General features: G+C 39.8%; 1 protein-coding gene across 5 annotated transcripts in view; it reads left to right on the top strand.

Moving 5' to 3' along the window:
- Window positions 1-20,535, top strand: part of khdrbs2 (KH domain containing, RNA binding, signal transduction associated 2) — a 73,162-nt gene that overhangs the window by 43,048 nt on the left and 9,579 nt on the right. For 4 of the 5 annotated variants that reach the window (XR_014877674.1, XR_014877675.1, XM_085183253.1 and 1 more), the window contains 3 exons: window positions 1,352-1,538; window positions 14,321-14,403; window positions 15,072-15,130. Coding sequence is in view for 2 of the 5 variants with exons in the window: in XM_085183253.1 (XP_085039379.1) it covers window positions 1,352-1,538; window positions 14,321-14,403; window positions 15,072-15,130 (329 nt within the window). In the remaining 3 variants the exon portion in view is untranslated. Of the gene's footprint in view, window positions 1-1,351; window positions 1,539-14,320; window positions 14,404-15,071; window positions 20,199-20,535 lie in introns of all 5 variants that reach the window. The other variant, XR_014877676.1, reaches the window with a different exon arrangement.

The raw sequence follows: 20,535 nt of genomic DNA on the forward strand, positions 1-20,535 counted from the left end.
TGCAATAAAAATGTGTAATTTTATGCATTTGCAGGCAATCCAGAGCCTAGCACCTAACCTGCTCTGAATGACAAAATAAATGTGTTAAAAAATAACAATGAGGCACCCACCTTCATGGTGAATTTTGACATTAATTGGTTCACCTGTACATGTTTCTGTATTTTATGCAAACCAGTTGTGAGTATTCCTATTCATATTGTATTTAATAGTTTTTAATGGTTTCTTTTCATTTTTTTAAAATTTAAAATGTGACTTGTTTTCCATGTAGCTCCCGTTGGCCAGCTTATGCAGAAACAATAAATGCTACAGAGCATTTCATTGGATCAGACGTTCACGCATCCCTCTATAAGTCTCCTTTTGAGTTATTTATTTATCTAATTGTTGAGCAAACTGACCATAATCCATGTGAGCTATGGAAGTCCCTCTGGAATAACCAGGTAGAGTGTGCCATGAAAGCCTGGCCTATTTCTGGCAGCACATCCATATGAGCAAAATCCACCAGCAACATTGGGACGCTCCCAATTCACCACCAGTACCATCACTTTCTTTTCCAGATTTTCCCCTTATGCTGCAATGATAAGCGATTTTTGTAAATCTCCATTAAAAATATGCACCAATACTTCCCATTTGAGTGTCTGTATTTTTGGATCACAATAGGTTGCCAGCTAGTGAAAAATAAGCTGGAGGAAGACAAATTGCCATACCCTAGCTGTATCATGCTGTAAAAATGTAAGTTAGCAGAAAATAGGCATCTTTGCAATGTTAAATCCTCCCTGCAGTCCCTACACCGAGCATGAAGTCAAGCTGCTGGATAGTCAGACTTTTATATAAAGAAACAACCTACCTTAAATTCCTCATGTCTGCCCCAGCCCTTTGGCCCTTGCTCTCCACTGGTGCATGTCAAGTAACAACTTGCTGTATTTTAAAACTATACCTGTCTGCCTGCAGCCTGACATTCATCAGTGGTTTCAGGCAGATGTGTTGTCGCACAAACGGAGACATGACACCGCTCTGTCACATTTTTGAAATAACCATGTTGCATCCCACAGGCATGTTTGCAGAGCAGACAAAACACAAAGTGACACTCGTCACCCTTCTGATCATAACAAGATCTACCCCAGTGCTGTGTTTATCTTATGTTTCACCTGAGCACAGTATAACGCAACCACCAGCTGTGGCAGCGTGGACGTATGCAGCACTAAAAAGGATTTAAATATAGTTTGAGGGTTTTTTTTTCTTCTTAATTCCACTTTCCCACTTAATTTACTGTGGCTTATTTATGAGTGTTGCACAGCAAGATTCTTAGGGCAATGTTGAGGCCATGTTTGTTTGCTTTTTTTTGCTTTACCAGGGGCCACAGAGGCGCGGGAAGGAGCGCGGCAACACCTCGGGGGACAGCGACAGCAGCACACAGCAAACTTCCCACGACAGTTTTGACGAGGGAGGTACAAGTCCCGAGAGCCAGAGGGGCAGCAGCGGCAAGTGTCGGATACAGGCCCCCGCTGTTAGCAGTCACACATGAATCATATGACGACTACGTAAGTCCAATCCTCTTTGCACACACTGAAAAGTATAGCTGATAGTAATTTTACTTGAAGTGTGTGTAAATCAGACTTGATTTACTTCCCTTTCATGTAATCTGGATGAGTCGTGCTTTACATGGAAAGGTAGGGCATTCTGGGACATCTTTAAAAAGTAGGACAAGCAAGTACTACATTGAATATTTGCCTATTTTAAATGTTAAAAACTTGCAGAACCTCATAGTGATGGTTTTGGATCATTGAGTTTGACATAGTTGCAGGCAGTGATCGGTTTCCCTTTATCTCGTCCCTTTAAAAGCACAACACTTTTTCCAAACTTATGATAACTAATGATAATTTGTCACACTAACTTAATAAAATGTTTTTTTTATTATTGTGTTCAAAGTAAGATTAACCTGTAATCAAAGTTTTCAAAGAAAAGGAAGCAAAAACCTGATTACATTTTGCTTGCTTTTCACCGTTGCCTCAGTTCTGCCACACAGGCAAGTCATGCTTTGACCTGACTAAAAAAGCCTTAAATCGAGTATCTTTAACTGTGTAGCCTGATTTATTTTTGGCTGGCTCGGGTTAAGCCATCATAGACTGTGCTGAGGTTTGATATGTCTCAGCTTTAAGCTCTGTTTATAGTGACAAACCTTCATCCTCGTACCCAGACACTATTTTTGACTGCTGTGCACAGCTTTTTAATATGGTAATTTGTGTGTTTTTAATTTGATGTATTTATTTATTTGTTATGAGATATTTTTTTAAAAAAGAATTCTGAAAGCATTATCGGCCCTCTTTGAGAGCCACTGTATTAGATAAGTATTTTTGCACCACTTGCACATACATTTATGCTAACTACAGACTGTTTGAGGAACAGCCCAGTTTAGGTAGTGTAGTATCCCAAGTTTCCATGTACATCCATGCAGATGAGGAATCTGACCTGGAATTTGAGAAATGATTAGCAAACAGACCAGCTTACATATTGCTTAATGACACATATGGAAAACAAAGGCTATTTGAAAATAATTACTGGTGTTATTGGTTTGGAGTTTAATTAAAAAAAACATTAATGTGAGCTATGGGAACTTTCTTTGTCTCCTTAACCCTGTGTCATATTAGACATGTGGGTTTTTGTGCATCAGCAGTGTGATATTTTGCTGTTTTTGCCCCAAAAAACCCTAAACAAGCAAAACCAGCACATTTAATGCAATAATTATAGCAAACATGATACAAATAAAACACTAAATTATTTTTTTTATTTGCCCTAAGGTCCAATAAACACTCCACTTTTTAAAAAATTTGAATTTTCAGACAATTATTTCACGGTTCAGGCTTTGCACACCGTAAAAAAAAAATCCTAAAAAAACAATAATATTCTGGCAGCTGGGGCGCCAAAATAATACCAGAAAAAAATAACAGAAAATAACTTTCCCATGAAAATACGGTTATTTTCAGTAATGACAATACAGTTTGTTGCCCTAATTTTACATGGGATTTTGCCTTTTTCATGTGCTTTTAAACATTAAATTAGGAACAATTTAATGTGATTAAACAATGAAATTACCTATAAAAAAGGTCAATGAATGTGGCAATATGAATAATAATATTTAAATGTACAGAAATATACAGTTAACAGTTGGTTTAAATAACAATGGATTGCATTCTTATAGCACTTTATGAGACCCTCAAAGCGCTTTACAATTCCACTTTATAATTACCCTCTGGCCATCACCAGTAGGTGAAGTGTCTTGCCCAAGGACACCACGACCGGGAGTATCTGAGCCGGGGCTCGAACCGGCAACCTTCTGATTACAAGGCGAACTGCCAACTCTTGAGCCACGATCACCCTAAATAACAGTTCAATCTTTCAAATAACGGACAAATATTTGTGAAATTATGATGCATTTGTGAATGTATTTTAACAATCTAAATATGCATATGTATAGACAGATACATTTAAAAAACAAGAAAATTATGTTTTATTACATTTACAGTGATTTTACGTTAATTTACATTTGACATGTGAAATCACAGTCAATTTATGTGAATTTAATGATATTCTAGAAGAACAGTACAAAACTGTAAAATACACAGTAAAATACTTTTATATCACGATTTTTTTTACAGTGCAGGGTTAAGTAAATTGTGCTGTAAATGTAAGAGAACATTCTACAGTGGGTTATCAGAAACCCGTGAAGCTCTGCATTGAGGATACAGTCGCCGCACTATCAGCTTGTGAAGAGAAAAGGCTGCATTTAAAGGCATAATCAGTGCCTTGACCGGCGTTCTGTAAAATCTTTTATATCACTTCATATAATGCCATGTTCTGTATCCAAAAAAGAAATAAATCTTCAAGGCTTCAGTTTAAAAGTATGTTTTCTTCAGATATCACAAATTTCTCAAGGTCATTTTTCAAAAGACTACACAAGGTGAGCTGTAAGTTTCATCCAAATGAAAAAAGGCAACACTTTTACCAGCCTATTTCCTCAGAGCCGTCCTACTAAGAAAAGCCCCCATGTGTGCAGGCAATTGAAGATTGGGCTGTCTGCATGGGGAAATGCACAAGCGCAGTCTCATTACCAAACCAAATTGAGTTCTGATGTAGAGCCTGTGTATTTCTGTGGAGTAAAGAAGCGGGGCATTTCTTCTCTTTGTAATTGGAGGTTGGAAAGGAGGGTGGGAGCACAGAGACTAGGGGATTATGGAAAGATGAGTTTGTCCTGAACATTCTCTTCGCTCATATCTCGCTTTGCTATTTTTTTCTACTACATTACGCAATTTTCCTTAAGCATGTTTCCAGATTGCAGCAAGGACTTTTTATGCAGGTCCTGGCTTTTTTTATTATTATCATTTTCTTCCTTCAATGAGTGTACATGATGCTGTATGACTTCTTGTTATTTTGCTACAAGAAGCCTGCAAAGAACAATCTATTGAAACACGACAATATATCAGCAGCAGTTGCTGTGATTTTGTTGCTACACCCTGTATTTGTCTTTAGGAAAATATAGCGTGTATGAGTATTGTGTAATTTCTCCGGAGACTGTTGATTGATGGACTCTGTCAAACTGTCAGTCTGTCTCATAAATGCAATACTGTGAGAAAGTCTATAATTATACCTAATCGAGGGTGGTATTGATTTATAACTTCAAAGGAAAGCACAAGGAAGCTGGCGGTTATCGTGTATCATTGTTTGCTTTATAATTTATGAACAAAGTGCTTTCTCTCTATCTCTCTCCCACAAATCTCACCTTGCTGTATCCTTTACACCAGCACTCTTTCCTCCTTCCTGCCAGACCGAAGCTCTTTGTGAACCGATTCCAGTTAGTGATGCTACAATTTTCACATCATCAGTCAAAGCCAGAGATACATGCGCCTTCATTAACATAACCATGCTGAATGGCTTTTTTTTAAAAGTCATATAGGCAGCACACAGTGGGAGATCTGCTTCAGATGTGTTATCATTATTCGAAATACCCTTTTAGGAGCGTTGGGATGATCACTGTGAAGTCTCTGGACTATTACCTGCACCTATTCTTCCTTTGGCGCCTCCGGAAATTATGGACGTTGCATTAGGGAGCTCGGAGGATGCCGAGTTCTTACGTGCAGCTCTATCAAGTATATACTTGTACTCACAAACACTATATTAGTAGACAGCGATAGGTAATCCCAGTCAAACAAATGACTTTTTTCCACTTTAATTTATGGCTAAGCATCCAAAAAGTTACCCTGGATATTTTTGAGACAAATTTGATTTGGCAGGATGACAAGTACTTCTCCACGTGTACACTAGGAGCCAGGGATCTCCAAGGCTTGCACACCTACTCTGTTGTTATCTCCTGAGAAGGAGTTAGAAATTAATTGGTAATTTTTTAAAATCTCTCCTTTAAAATAATACGAAAACTCTGCCAGCACAGTGGTGCAGTGGTTAGCAGCATTGCAAGAAGGTCTTGGTTTGGAATCTGGGTAGTCCAGACGTGCAATTAGTGGGGTTAGGTTTAAATCTAAATTGGTCATAGGTGTGAATGTGAGTGCAAATGGTTGTCTCTTGTGTTAGCCCTGGGACAGCATGGAGACCTTTCCTCCTTTCTCCCTATAAGGTAGACAGATCTACAATACTCCAGCCCCCCTCAAAACCCTCTATTGGATAACTAGAAAAACATGGACCAATGGATGAAATCAAGCCTTCATACAGTAAACATAAAGGTTTATCCGACAAAAAAAGTTACCTAACTCTTTGATGATAACTCAATCTTTTCTTTCCTGCAGCAGTGAAATTTACAATTTTCATTTTAGCTTCTGCTTTTACACACAGTCACGACAAGTTATTAATATCACTGCGCTTCTGGTAGAAACCAATTTGCATAGCAGTGCTTATTAATAACCAGCACATACACGTGTCTATATGTATGCATTGTGTAGTTTAGAGTCAGTGTGTTGTGTGCCGAATGAATGACAGAGTGCAGTTTTCTCCTTCATTTGAGGTGAAACTCCCGTAAACCTTTCTGCTGTTTTGCGGGTCATCATGTAACGGGGGCTCCTCTGGAGACTATTGTGATGAATGGACTCTGTCACGATGTCAGTGTCGTAAAACTAATACAGTGACAGTGACCATTATTGTCCCTTTTAAATGATGGCAACAATTCAGAAGTGAAGTGGATTACAGTGCTCTGCCATGGAGCGAGTTGGGGTGGGCGGCTGGGTGGGGGTGTCAGTCTAGACATTGAGTCCGTGGAACACGTTTAAACGGTGTTTCTAACAGATTCTTCACGTGCTGACATTTGAAACGCTCCTAATCCAGAGATGATGACAGCCAGGCTTTCACTTTTGAGACAATGTATTAACATATTGCAGATGAAGTGCACCCAGAACATCTGCTGTGTGTCTGGTGCAGATCTCCGTGTACTACAGTGAAGCGCCGCTAGGCTTTTTGCATCATTTCAGATAAACCGATAAGCCCTTTAGTAAAACTTTAATCTGTTTGCAATCACTAGGCCATCATTTTGGTCCTTTAAGGTTTGGTGTTCCTTATATTTTCAGTAAGATTATAAAAAAAACACCCATAATACACTCAACCTAAGTAGGCTTCGCTTTCACTTTTTCATCGATACCTTGATACATTTTAATAAACAGAGGAAAATAATTTAACATGTAAACAGTTAATGCTGGGTTAACCTTTTCTCAGTTTGTCTGATAGATATTTGTCATGTTTATTAATAATGTATCTAAGCAATCAGCAGCCGGTCTGCATGAAGCTGCTGCAAAATGAATCTCCCTTCTACCATATTTTAATGTGAAAGTGCTCAAAATCCAGATCTGTTATCCAGGGAAAGAAGCCTGTTTTTCAGTGATAAGGTATCTACAATTCCAGCGAGCAGCCACTGTCTTCAGTGTCAGTTTGTATTTTTGATTGTTTTACAACTGTTCCAGACAAAATGTCTTTTTCCCATCGAGGTTTTGGAGTACAGTGGGATGTGGCTTTTTTTTTTTTCGTTTTCCCAACCATGTAGGCTGCTTTTGATGATTTTGTTTTAAGGATGTTCATGTTTTCCACAAAGCACAGTTGGAATTGCTCTTATTATTAAATGTATTGTAGTCACACCACAGGAGCTTCTTCTCCCTACTGGGCTCTTACAGTATCTGATCTGATGTGCCAACACTTTTCTGGCTACGTGTTTTTGCCATTGTGGGATTTCAAGCTTTGAATCCTGGAAGATCGTCTAGATTTCCCCTCTTTTGAGACATTAATAAGAAAATTACTCGTCTCAGAAATGTCATTGTAGGTGTTGCACTAAGGTTTGCAATTTAAGTCGCTGCTGAAGTGCTAAAATTACCATTAATAGCCATTACCTACTGGCATTGGTGGAAGTATTAAGGAATGAATTTTACTGATCCCCTAGAAAGAGCAGCAGAGAAACATTACACTGTAATCTGTATAAGTTACTCCATGTGAAAAGTGCAGATGGAGAGCAGAGGAAGATTAAAGATGTGATGAATGGAATTTTGTATAGACTGGGACCATGGCCTTAGTTAAAGATCAGATCCCATCTAGATCAAATCTTATCTTTTAATGTCAGGGCTGATGACAGAAGAGAGGAGTCTGAGAGTGATACAGTGTTTCGTCCCTGACAGCAGACCATGAATTGTACAAATTGCTGGTAAAAATTGAAACGCATTGCTCGGTTTTTTAAACCTGAGCCCTGCAACCATACCGAGGCAACGCGGGAAATGCCATAATGTGATTAAACACAGAGCTTTGGGAGGCTTTGAAGAAAAAAACTCTAATCTATCAACTGTGGAAAAAAAGCAAAAGGACACCCTTTTGAAAAGGGAGGAAAAATTCTCGCCGTATCATCTAGCGCATGAACATAAAAGATGTCTAAGATTTGTAAGGTTCTGAGTATTGCTTAAAGGAGGGCAGTTTTCTAAGGGCACCATTGTGGGTGGGATGCACATCTGCTATAATTGCTTCATAACAATAGGTTCAGATACAGTGCTGAGTTCACATTTGTTATATTAATTATGGAAATTCTTCATGCAGAACTCTCCTGTTCATTAAAACAGATGTATGACACATTTCCTCTGGATTATTAAGTAGAGGTAAAGACTCAGGTAGAATGCATTATAGCCTCAGCTGTATCATCAGGGACTTAAGCTACCTGTGAGGGTATACGCAGACAAACATTTTCAAAGTGGAAAATGTCTGTTGTATTTATTTATTGTCTTCTTGAGCATCCCTAAACCTAGAGCGATTGCTTAATGTCCCTAAAGTAATCAAGGTTTGATCTCATCATAATTATTCAATGTAGTAAATATTATCATCCTATCAAATTTGCCATGGCACAATTTAAAGAGTAGCGTTCGGAAGTAAACTCGTATTTTATGTGCGTTCGGAAGAACAAAAGGTGCATGCTGATTGAATTTGCACAGGTAGAAAGCAGCAAACAGCAACATCTATTCAGTGAGACAAAAGGCTGCAAATCTCATTTCCCCCCACATTCCTGCCACGTGGAGAAGCATTCACAGGCTGCTCCCTATGAAGATCAGTCACTGTCAGGGGACATACAGGTTGTCAATTGATAATGAAGCACAGTGCTAAGGGCCTTTAGGTTCTCGCTGTCCTAATTACACTGAGCGAGAACTCTCCAGCCTTGTGTTAACATTTGATTTATGTCCTCTGCCTTGTTGAAAAGGAGCAGTGTTAATTGTTTTTACAGATGAATGTCAAACGAGAGGAATCAAGCCTCATTAATTAGAGGGAGCAGTATTTACACATAGCACCTCTTCAGATCTGCATGTTTTGTTCATGAAACTAACGCTAAGGTCAGGAGTAATCGAAGAAAGGAAAGGGTAAACGTTTTTATATTTTTTCTTTGAGTTTTGAATCACTAAATGTTGCATAATCTCACCATCGGTTTGTGAACTACCGTTTTAAAGGCTGAAGTTGAGCGTTTTAGTCTTTGCCATTTTGCTCATGAGTAAGCGGTGGATCATACTTAGAAATGGAGGAAGCTGCATGCTTGTAGAGTAGAAACCTGTCAATCACAAGGTAGCCACACGATAAAGATAACTCTGCTACTTTCCCTTTTTAAATAAAAGTCTTATTTGTAAAATAAAGGTCCTGCTGTAGTAAATAAGACTTCAAACTAACATCAGAAACCATTAACTCAAAGGTCATTTTCTCAATTGATTCTGTACAACTCTTTTTTGTAACTAAAAGAGTCGATCCCTGTTGTTATTAGGAAAATGTGGCTGACTTTATATGTCACCTTGGACACAATATCCATGTTTTTTTATATCTCCTTATAAAAAGTTAGCAAATGGTATGCTGAGGTGAAATTAAGTTCTTTATTGCTACATTACTACTGTTAATATAAGGCATTTTAACAAAATCAGCTGGTTAACAGAGCATGCTAATGTTTAGTGGTGACATCCATTGATTAATTCAATATAAATTTCACTGTATTATTTTTGGTTTTGATGTGAACAGATTAAAAGAAACTGCTCTTAAATCAAGTGCTTCTTCTAGAGGTTTTAGAGGATCCACAGCAACAAACACAAAGACTTAGATTTTGTGAATTATAGTAAGATACAAAGTGTTGAGTTAACCTTCACTTATTTGCATTTTGCTAGAAAAATGGGAAATAGGTGGAGCAAGTTACTGAAATGTGCAAACACACATTGAGACACACTATATAAGGCGAGAATAGAGTTTGTACAACTCTAATGAGCTTGAAAGTCAATATTTGTTATCACCACCTTTGTTCTTCAACGCAGCCTGAATGAAAGCTTTCTTGTCATTTCTTTAAGTGGTCTTCAGGAATAGTTCTTTAGGCTTTAGGTCTTGAAGGACATTCAAAGCTCATCTTTGGATGTTAGGTGCCTTATGTTCCATTATCTGTCAAGATGATCCCACACCGCTTCAGTAATGTTGAGGTCCGGGCTCTGGGGAGGCCAGTCCATGACTGATACTTTCATTGTATTTTTCTGCAGGTATACTTTTTTGCACTGGCTTTGTATGCAGGGAAAAGGAGACAAATGCAGGCTAGAATAAACTAAAAAAAACAACCTTTATTTGGTGGTTTACTGAAGTCCATGAGCATAATTGAAAATCAGCCAAATTCAAAGTCAGAAGACAGAAGGGAACAAACACGAGGGAACAAATGCTGGGATGACAAACAGGAAAGATAAACAGCCACTCTGACAACAACAGAATGAGAGACTGAAGCTATACATACGCATGAGGTAATTAGGGAGAATAGAAACGTCAACAACAACAACAAAACTAAGCTAAAACTAATTATGAAAATGCTAAAGGAAGTAAAACTAGACACTATAGAAAAGACCAACAGCTATCAAAATAAAACAAGAAGTAAGACTCAATTAAACAGGGGAAACAGATGAACCTGAACAAGGCAAAAGACAAACACATGAACAACACTGACAGAGGGACAGAAAGGGAACAGAGGGAAACTAACCAAAAACAAACGCCACAAAATCATCAGTAACTTAAACTAACAAGAACTAAGGACTCAACATATAAAGGAATCCCATTGGAATCCCAACTTAAAGCAGAAAAACAAAGATGAAAAGAACTCACAAAGAAGCCAAAAATAAATCCTACTCAAAACACAACAGTGAACTCACAAAAACTCAAACCCCTTGGTCCAGGACCCAGGGACCATGACAATGAATACTCGCCCTCTGGTGAGCTGAGCACGCACACATCTATCTTGTAAACAAGTAGCCTCAACAGTAAATTGGGCTGTGGGATGTTAGGATGAATTCTCCCTCTGTATCATTTATTGATTTTATATTTCTCTTTTTTGTATCAGTAACAGTGACACAAGTCCTGTTATCCTTAAAATAAATATACTGCAAGTTTTCCATGACTTTACATTGCAGCAATGATGGAAGTCTTTTTAAATGATTATTTCACAGTTGACTGAAAATAATCCCCTCTTATATTTGTGGTCCAGTGTGAAGATTTTTTTTTTTTTCGTGTGGGATTGCTAACAAAATGGTTAATTACTTAGATATGCACGTCTCTGACTCTCTGCCTTTGTGAGGAAAGACTCATGCAAGAAAAAAGAGAAGTATAGGATCCCCAGAACAACTTAATCCCTGACATAATCCCTAACTTTAATTTAGTCAAATTCGTGTTCACACAAATAAAGCCACACAGGAACCAGAGGACTTTGAATCAGCATTTCCCGACAGGAGATGGAGAGTGTGTACTAGTGCTTTGAATGTAATTTCTTTTGTATAGCTGTACTTGATGTCCTTCACGCTGATAGCTATGCTTTTGTGACAGAGAGCATTACCAGAAGCAGCCACACCTAATACAAGATGCAATTACTCCATTACATAGACTGTATATGTTCTTTTATTACAGGCAGACTTGGAGGAATATTGGGCTATGAAGCTCCCGTCCGCCATCAACCAGTTTCACTGAAGCTTTCAACACATTTTATTCTGCTGATTTAAAATCCATTCAGCCTTTAAAAGGAACTGAACACTTGCATGTACCATAGTAAAGCTTGATTCGAAATAGCAAGCTTGGAAAGGATTAGAAGAGATTAGATCATGATGAAAAAGAAGCGTAAGCACTTTAAACTCCACTAAACCTCTTTAAATGAGCATGATCCAACAATTACAAAAAGAGACAATACCTTAGTCTACTGTTCTGCACACCCTTTGGCCTTACTCCAGTTTCAGGTTATGCTGTTTACATGAACCTTTGGTCTGCTGGGTCTGATTATCCCTGCCGTCATGAATAAACCATACAGCAGAATAATGTGCTCTCTTCAGGCAGATCGTTTAACATAAAGGTGTTCGTTTGGTTTCAGAAGTGGGAAGTGATCCGCGGCTCCCCAAAAGGTGAACGCTATTTCAGATTTCACTTTAACAAATAAAATATGACATCGCTTCTTCTTATTAATCATAATCAAACTTAAAAGCATCATTTTCTATCGACCAGACTGACGCGATTAACAATAAACAGTCGATGCAGGTCCCTCGTGAATATTGTCTGACATTATGTTCTTGCGGGGATTAGAGGGGGTGTTAGAAATAAAATAATTGTGTGAGGCTGATATCTGCAGCAGCTATTACAGTTCCTGGAATTAAAGAAAGTGAAGATATTCTCTGTTGTGGACCAGTCAGTATACCGTGACTCATTGCTTTTGTTTTGTTCCTCATGCTTTAATTCAGCCATATAAACAAAATACATAGCGGTCAAAATCACACAGATGCCAACATCATATGATTGCCAAGTGGTTGAGGGGGCACTGGGGAGCAGAAAGGCATGGGTTCCATACTCAGGAGCACTGTGTGCTTCATGTCATTCTTTTATGACTTTCTTTAGCGGTGTCTCGATGCAAGAAAAGCAATAAATAAATCAAATCTAGTAAAACACAGAATGATAAATAGTGTGTTTATATTTTTTTTAGTATCTTAGGTGCAGACTGACTTGTTTTTACCGGAGAGAAACACTGAAAAGTTGTTCCAATAGCTTGGTGTTATGCTCCATGGGCACCTGGAGTGTTCGATAAAGGGATTCTTCTGAAAATCTATTAAAAATCCTTGCAGTAATGTATTAGAAGACATAAGTCCTTACATTTCTCCACAATTCTGTTTTTAAGAAATAAAATGATTATTATTTTGTTAGCTGATGTGATTACATGACATGAAATCAGGATGCTTGTGGTTGCTGTCTGGTAAGGACAAGCCAGATTTTGCAGAATCTGCCACCTGATGCACTCTGGCATCTCCTGCAATTCAACGCTCTGTTGCCCACACCAAATCAGCTCCAGTTCTCTTCTGTGTTTTTCAGCTTTTGGGAACAAACTTGTGAAGCAGCACCAGATGTTTAGCAGTTTTATAATAGTTTAATAATAAAACACATAATTAATAGTCAAGATAGTCAAGAAATAGTCTTATGTACTTCATTTAGCTACCTTCTCCAAAACAGCATCAGTCAGAATTTCTGCACTGACATGCACATTTTTCCATCAAATTCTATATATTTTATGCAGGAGGTGACATATGCAATGCTTCTAAACCACGCTCCTCATGCTTCACAATAAATAATGCCCCGTCTTTAAGGGCACAGCACCTTATCTTTCAGTGATGTTCACTTCCAGCTTATAACTATAAATAAAAAATAATAATTTTTGAAAGTCAGAGGAGGTTGAATCTATTTCTGACCTTTGTTGGTTCCTGCAATATTCCGCACAGATCTAAAAATCTCCTCCAGAAAGTTTCTCAAGGAGCAAAACCCATGGAAAAGGTCCACTATGCAATCATATCAGTTCATGTCATTTCATTCCCCAGAGTGCACAGTAGCAATTAAAACCCATCCTAATGAGTGTTTTTTTGGTCAAGTTCTCTCTTTTCAGAGCTGTGTTTTGGTAGCTTGATAACTGTGTTCTGTTTAAAGAGATTTGAGTCATAAGTCAAAAGAAACTAAAAGTGATTTATTAGAAAGTGACAGCCTTCACAGTGGGAAAGAACAGATGATACTAATATGACAAAACACTTAAGGAATATGTTCGCATGTCACTGTAATGGATGAAATATTAGAGGATTTAATGACTGAGACCTGTTAACCAGGCTTTCTGAGCTTCCCTCTTCTGAATGTTAATTCTTATTTGAACCGATCCAAAAACAGGGTCCCTGCATAAATAAGCTGAGAAGAATCCTCTGTAGAAGTAAACAGGCACAAACTGGATTAACACACCATCTGAGGCACAACTAGGGGATCTGTAATAAGAATCATTTTCTACGTGCAGACTCTAACAAGTAATAAATTATATATATATATATATATATATATATATATATATATATATATATATATATATATATATATATATATATATTAAGTGGTTTTTAATACTTGTTGGCGAAATATCTAACTTTAGGGCTTGTCTGTGGGCTGCATGCTGTTTAGCCACTTGTATTGTTATCGAACACGAGTGTAAAGCTCCTGGCTGTATTTTGTGCTTATTTTCTGAATAGCTACTTATCAATAGTGCAGATCCATATTGCAGCTTGAGACTCAGAAGGTGTCCAATAAGCTCTACCAGTGAGACATGCTCCCTGCGAACCTTAATCAATAATCCCTGTTGGACATTAATTTTTCTGTTTCCTCTCCCATTACTGTCTCACTGTAATATAGTTTGCCCATGGAACTAACTATTGATTATTTTTATATTATTTATCTCCAACCAGTTAGACTGGATAGAGCTGTGGAGACAAGTCAATGTTAATGCTTACCGCGTGTTCCCTCGCAGGCCTACGACGACGGATACGGTGGAGAGTATGATGATGAGAGTTATGAAGCCTATGAAGATAACTACAGCAATCAGTCAAAGAGGTAACGTTAACGCACACACAGCAGGAAAGGCTTTTTCAACTTTTCTCAGTTACTATCCATCTGTTGTTACAATACAACATGTTTAAGGTCCACTGTGACCAGCTGGGCCATCACAGGTGTACATTAGAGCAAGAAATCCCCAAACCAACAATGACTTGATCCTAACAGCAAAGCTACAGTATGTGTGTATACTAAAGCCTGATAAAAGTGTGCCAGAGACGTCTGTTGTCTGTTAAAAACACATCAGTGAGCAACTTGGGCAACATGGGCACAGTAGTTAATCCCACATACACCATCATGCTGCTGTAAATATTTAGTGATGCACTAAATCTGCAGCTGAGTCCCCAACAAATGGAGTAAAATTTGTTAAAATTTGCCCAGCTTTTCTAGGAATAACTTAGCCCTTCTGTGGTTGAAGATATGTTTATGACCACTTTTTAAAGATCTGTCTCTTCATTAAGAACTAATAGATAAGGGCTGAGTGACACAGACAGTGGAGAGGACTACTGAGAGATTTTGTAAAAAGTGTTTGGTCTTGTTGATAATAGAACTGCAGTCCTTTTTTTCCCAAAGAAATCACATTTATTCCTTATTTGACAAAAAAGAAAAGTCGTCTGCAGCTTATTATTTTTTTCTTTGACCCGTGTTTTCGCTTCATCTGCTTTTAGCATTTCAGACTATTATGAATATGGGCAGGGAACCAGTGATGAATCCTACAACAACTATGGTAAGTAGAGCTTATTTTATACCGACAAGAACAGAAATGAGTCACTGTCTTTTTCATGTATCATCACTTTTCAGTACTGATACTCACTATAAATTGTTGAATCCAGCTAAAATGCAACACAACCCCATTATTAAAAATAAGAAAATGGGTTGATTATTTGATTAGTCAATTCATAAAAATGATTTGGCAGCTGGATGGCTGATTAAATGGTGAAGTCCTTTTTCACCTTGCACTGTGCTCTACAGTTCCAGTTTCTCAGCTGTAACAATGTGCTGATTTTCTTTGATCCTGATTTTCTTTAGTTTGTACATCAACTGTTTATGGCATCCAGGTCTGAAATCTCGAGTTTTTACAGCTTATAGAAGCCAAATATTTCTCCAATCATCATGGGTTAAGGTAATAAAATACACCATTTAATATGTAATGCTTCAAGGTCATAGGTCAAAAATCAGGGTCATTCGGGAAATTAGGAGCTTTAGTTTCCCCTGGAACATCTCAAAAATTTATTTGGGGGACATTAACACTTTCTTTTTCTGAGCTCTTTAAAACATTATTTTTAAGTAAAAACATTTTATGAATACACAATGACACAAAAGAATTAATATTCTACACTACATTTCTATATTAGCAATGCTGACATCAGCACAAGTAATCTGTGAAAACAACTCTGTCATTATTCAAGATTTCAATATTACCAATACTGACATTAGCATAAAACATAAATGTTTTAGTATAGCCCTTGCCCTTTGGCGGGAGTTGTGCTGTCTGATTGCACTTGTTTAATAAGACATGATGCATATTTCTGTTAATTATACTCTCTTTTAGACTCAAATAGATGATAAACCAGAGTATGCTCCAGGGCTTGGCTAACTTTTCACTGAAAAGTTGCCACTATAAAAGGATTCAGTGTTCATTGTTTTTCAGCCAGCTCTCATGTCTGTTATCAAAAAACTACGATGGCGACATCAGAATACAAAACTACAGATAACCACGACCATAATCTACAGATGTGATCAGAAGGGCTGAATGACACAGACAGCGTTGGGCATTTGTTTCATGGTAATTTGGGCTCTTTGTGACTTCTTCAAACTTTTCTTTTTCCTGGGTGGAATGATTATACAGCATACATCTTTAATGAGTTTAAAAAGAAAGAATTGGGTCCACAGGTTTGAATTTATTTTGGATTTTCCGTGATCCACACAGGATCAAAAGAGTACATACAGGCTTAAATGTATACCATATCCCCACTGATATTTGGCTAACTGTCCATTAATAAGTTATACCTTAAACAGACACTTTTGGTAGCCATCAGCACTATTCTGGCATAATTGTGGCTGGATAGTTTACTGCTCTTCTTAACAGAATTGATAGTGGTCTTTTAAATTGGCTGGTGTCCTGGCATTGAGCCGGCTTTTAAGCACAGGCGAAGGTTGGAGCTTTGGGAAGTTCATTAAGTAAGCTTTATGTTGGCCTAATTTATCCATTTCAGAATCAATTTGTTCTGTTTATGGGATCATTCAACTGTTTCCGCAATTCAGCTGCCTAGTTGTTGATCAAAGATATTAATTTGTAGATAGAGGAGGTAGTTCCAATACTTCTTTGCATCCTCCTTGTCATGTACCAGTACCAGTGGCAGCAAAACAGCCCGACTATGATGTTACTACCACCATGCTTGAAAGTTCCTCCTGTCATTTTGACTAAACAACTCAATCTTTGTCTTGTCTAAAGACAAAACTTCTCCAGACAGCATTTGACTTGTCGATGTGCTCTCTCTTCCCATGGCAATGTCAAACTCACATTACAGTGATGCTGGTGTTTCAGCAGTTTATGGAGGTTAGTAGATTTATTGATCCTGAACCTTTTATTTTCATTTAAAGTTGGGTTGGTAAAGTAGTGACACACCCTAATTGTAAACACTTACACATCAAAATTACGTACAATTGTTTCAATTGATGATCTTGGCCCTGAGAGATCTTTCCAACTTGTGTCGGATAAAGAGAAGTTCAAAGAATTCAGTAAAATCCCAAAATTACCATGACATTCATGCCCATATAAAGTGAACACTTTTGTATTTTTCACTGTTGTTCACATAAAAACGAATATATTTTGGTTCTTCTGATTTTTTTGTGTTTGTTTTTTTATAGTGTGAATAATTGAAGCATTACGTTAAAATGAAGATATTGGTCAGATGCAGCCCTAAAGACCCTTTTGAAGAGTTTAATATTGTGGCGACCCACTAGAGGGGTCCACTCACACCCAAGCTGGGAGGAAGGGTTCTGCTGCTGTGTTATATCCCCACAGTCGGACCCCCGGTATTCGCCCGCGCGCGTCGCTTCGACCCCATGAAACTGTCCGTCGCTCGGGAGCAGTTTGCGGCTATGGAGCGCCTGGGCATTGTGCAGCGCTTGAACAGCGCCTGGGCCTCTCCACTTCACATGGTGCCCAAGCCAGACGGGCGGTGGCAACCTTGTGGGGATTTTCGGCATTTAAATAACGTTACAGAGAACAACCGTTACCCGATTCCCCACATCCAGGATTTTTCCGCCCATCTCGCCGGGACCTCGATTTTTTCCAAAATCGATCTGGTGCGGGATATCACCAAGTGCGCACTGTGGATGTTCCGAAAACCGCTGTCATCACCCCCTTTGGTTTGTTCGAGTTTTTGCGCATGCCGTTTGGGTTGAAAGGTGCCGCCCAGACCTTTCAGCGACTTATGGACTCTGTTTTGCGCGGGCTACCTTTCGTTTTCGTCTACCTGGATGACATATTGGTGGCCAGCAGCTCAGCGGGCCAGCACGAATCTCATCTGCGCCAGGTTTTCCAGCATTTAGCAGAGCACGGCCTGATCACGAGCCCTTCGAAGTGCCAGTTTGGTTTGCCGGTGTTCTGAGAAACCATCCTACTCTGACAAAACGTCCTACCCGTATTATAATTTGACGGTGAGTTGCGACTACCCCTACCCCTAACCATAACCATAAGTAGTATTCCGGATGGGTGAGAGAAAAATAAGTTAATTCGGCGTTGGTGTTGTTGGGTAGGATGTTTTTTCAGGTAGGATGGATTCCCAGAACACCGGTCCTGGATTTCCTGGGGCACCACATCTCCGATGATAGCGTGGTCCCGTTGCCAGACAAGGTGCAAGCCGTCGCAGCTTTTCCGCGTCCCGCCTCGGTTAAAGCATTGAAGGAGTACCCGTTGACTGGTCCCCTGACCGCCTCCGTGCGTTTTCCGCGGCGAAGTCGGCGTTGGCCGACGCTGCTCTGCTGGCCCATCCGTTCCCGTCAGCGGAGATCGCATTGACCACTGATGCGTTGGATATAGTGGTGGGCGCCGTGTTGGAACAGCGCGTCTCCGGCATCTGGCAGCCCCTCACCTTTTTCAGTCGCACGCTCCGAGAATCTGAGCGCAAGTACAGTGTTTTCGACAGAGAGTTGTTGGCTCTGCATCTAGCGACGCAACATTTTCGATTTTTCCTCGAGGGCCGCAATTTTACCGCATACGTTGAACATAAGCCTGACTTTTGCCAAGTCCAAGGTTTCTGATCCTTGGAGTGCGCGCCAGCAGCGTCAGTTGGGGGCAATATCAGAGTTTACTACAGACATTCAGCACGTGGCTAGCAAGCGTTTTGGTCCCCCGCTGACATTACCTCAGACAGAGGCCCTCAGTTTGTGTCGGAACTTTGGTCTGCGATGGAAGGTCCACCGCACCACGGCATACCACCCGCAGGCTAACGGGATGTGCGAGCGGTTTCACTAGTCACTCAAGGCCGCGCTCCGTGCTTCCTTAACGAGTGGTAACTGGGTCGACCGTCTGCCTTGGGTTTTGTTGGGGTTGCGCATTTAAGGAGGACCTCTGCATTTCTCCTGCTGAACTGGTCCTTGGGCAACCCCTCCGCATCCCCCAGGGAATTTTTGCCTGAGAACCCCCCTCCCCATGTTTTGATGTCTCGGTGCCAGCTCCCCGCTCCCCTGGAGGCCCCTTCTCTGTCCCTGCCCCCGTGCATGCCAGATGTTTTTGTTCAGCGGTCGTTGGAATCTTCTCCTTTCATTTTTGTTTGCCGTGACGCCCATCAACCCCCCTTGCGTCCGCTTTACGACGGCCCGTTTCGGGTTATTGCACCAGGTCCCAAGCATTTTGTTTTGGATTTGGGGGACGGCAGGAGGTAGTTTCAGTGGACCGCCTTAAGCCTGCACACGTTCTGCAGAATGCTCCTGTGGTGTTGGCCCATGCCCCCTGCCGCGACTGCCCACCTGCTGCTGGGACGTTGGACTCTGACCCTCCCTCTGAGATCGCTCGGTGCCCGCCGGCGCTCGTCCGGCCAGCGGAGGGTTCGGCATGTTTTTCCCGGCCTGGTGGACCCACAGCCAGTTCTCGGACTCCCCGTTTCAGCCAGTTCTGGACGTTTGATTGAGCCCCGGGTCCTGGAATGTTTGGGTGTTCAGGGGGGGCATGTGTGGCGACCCACTAGAGGGCTCCACTCACACCCAAGCTGGGAGGAAGGGTTCTGCTGTGTTTGGGTGCAATATGCTCAGTTTATGTTTGGAGGTGAATAAAGTTGGAGTGTAAAACTAGAGCTCCTGTGTCGTGTGTCGCATGCCTCCATAGTGACATATTTTTATATGATATCTAGCATCAGTGATTTTTTTGTCAGCACTATCCATCATTCTGTATTTTGAGAAGTTTTCACTAAAGACAGTTCCCACTAAAGTATTAGCATTACTAAAGGTAATACCCTACACAGCAAATTTAAAAGTGTTAAATGTTTTGGTGTTAGTAGTCTTAGAGTTAATTTTACTCTAAGTAGAGTCACATGCTTTTAATGTAACTCTGAGGTGTAAAATGATAGTAGTTAAAATCGAGTGTTAAAAATGAGTGTTTCTATTTCAAATCTGGAGGTGTTACAATGGAAACATTAACTCTTGACCTCTTAACTCTGAACTCCTAGAGGGGCTATGACACTAATAGAGTAAATTCACAGACTCCGCCCCCAGCACGGCTCCGATCGAAGCTGAAGTGAAGCCGTTTCAGAACATTTTGCTCTACATATTTGAGTTGTTTGCCATGCTTGGTAAGTCATTTTTTCAAAGATTGTTTCAATTATTATTATTAACTTTTACTTCTGTGGCTCTTTGGAGTTGAGACAAAGCTGTGTGAAAGGCATTAGCCATGTTGCTCGCTGATAGCACCGCTCGCTGTTTTAGCTAGCTGAAAGGTATTGTTTTCGGCAAATACCACAGCCTTGAAAAAAAGCTTGCATGTGAATTTTCGGTTAAATTTTTTGGTCAAATACACCTAAAACAATGTCTAGAATGTGAAATGTTGGTATAATGGTGCTACTTGAAGCCTGAAAACGATCTCCCATAAAAAACGAGCAAACAGCAGTAGCAGATGTCCTGACTGGGTTC

This window comes from Neolamprologus multifasciatus, chromosome 13 (assembly GCF_963576455.1).
Source record: "Neolamprologus multifasciatus chromosome 13, fNeoMul1.2, whole genome shotgun sequence".
Classification (NCBI taxonomy): domain Eukaryota; kingdom Metazoa; phylum Chordata; class Actinopteri; order Cichliformes; family Cichlidae; genus Neolamprologus; species Neolamprologus multifasciatus.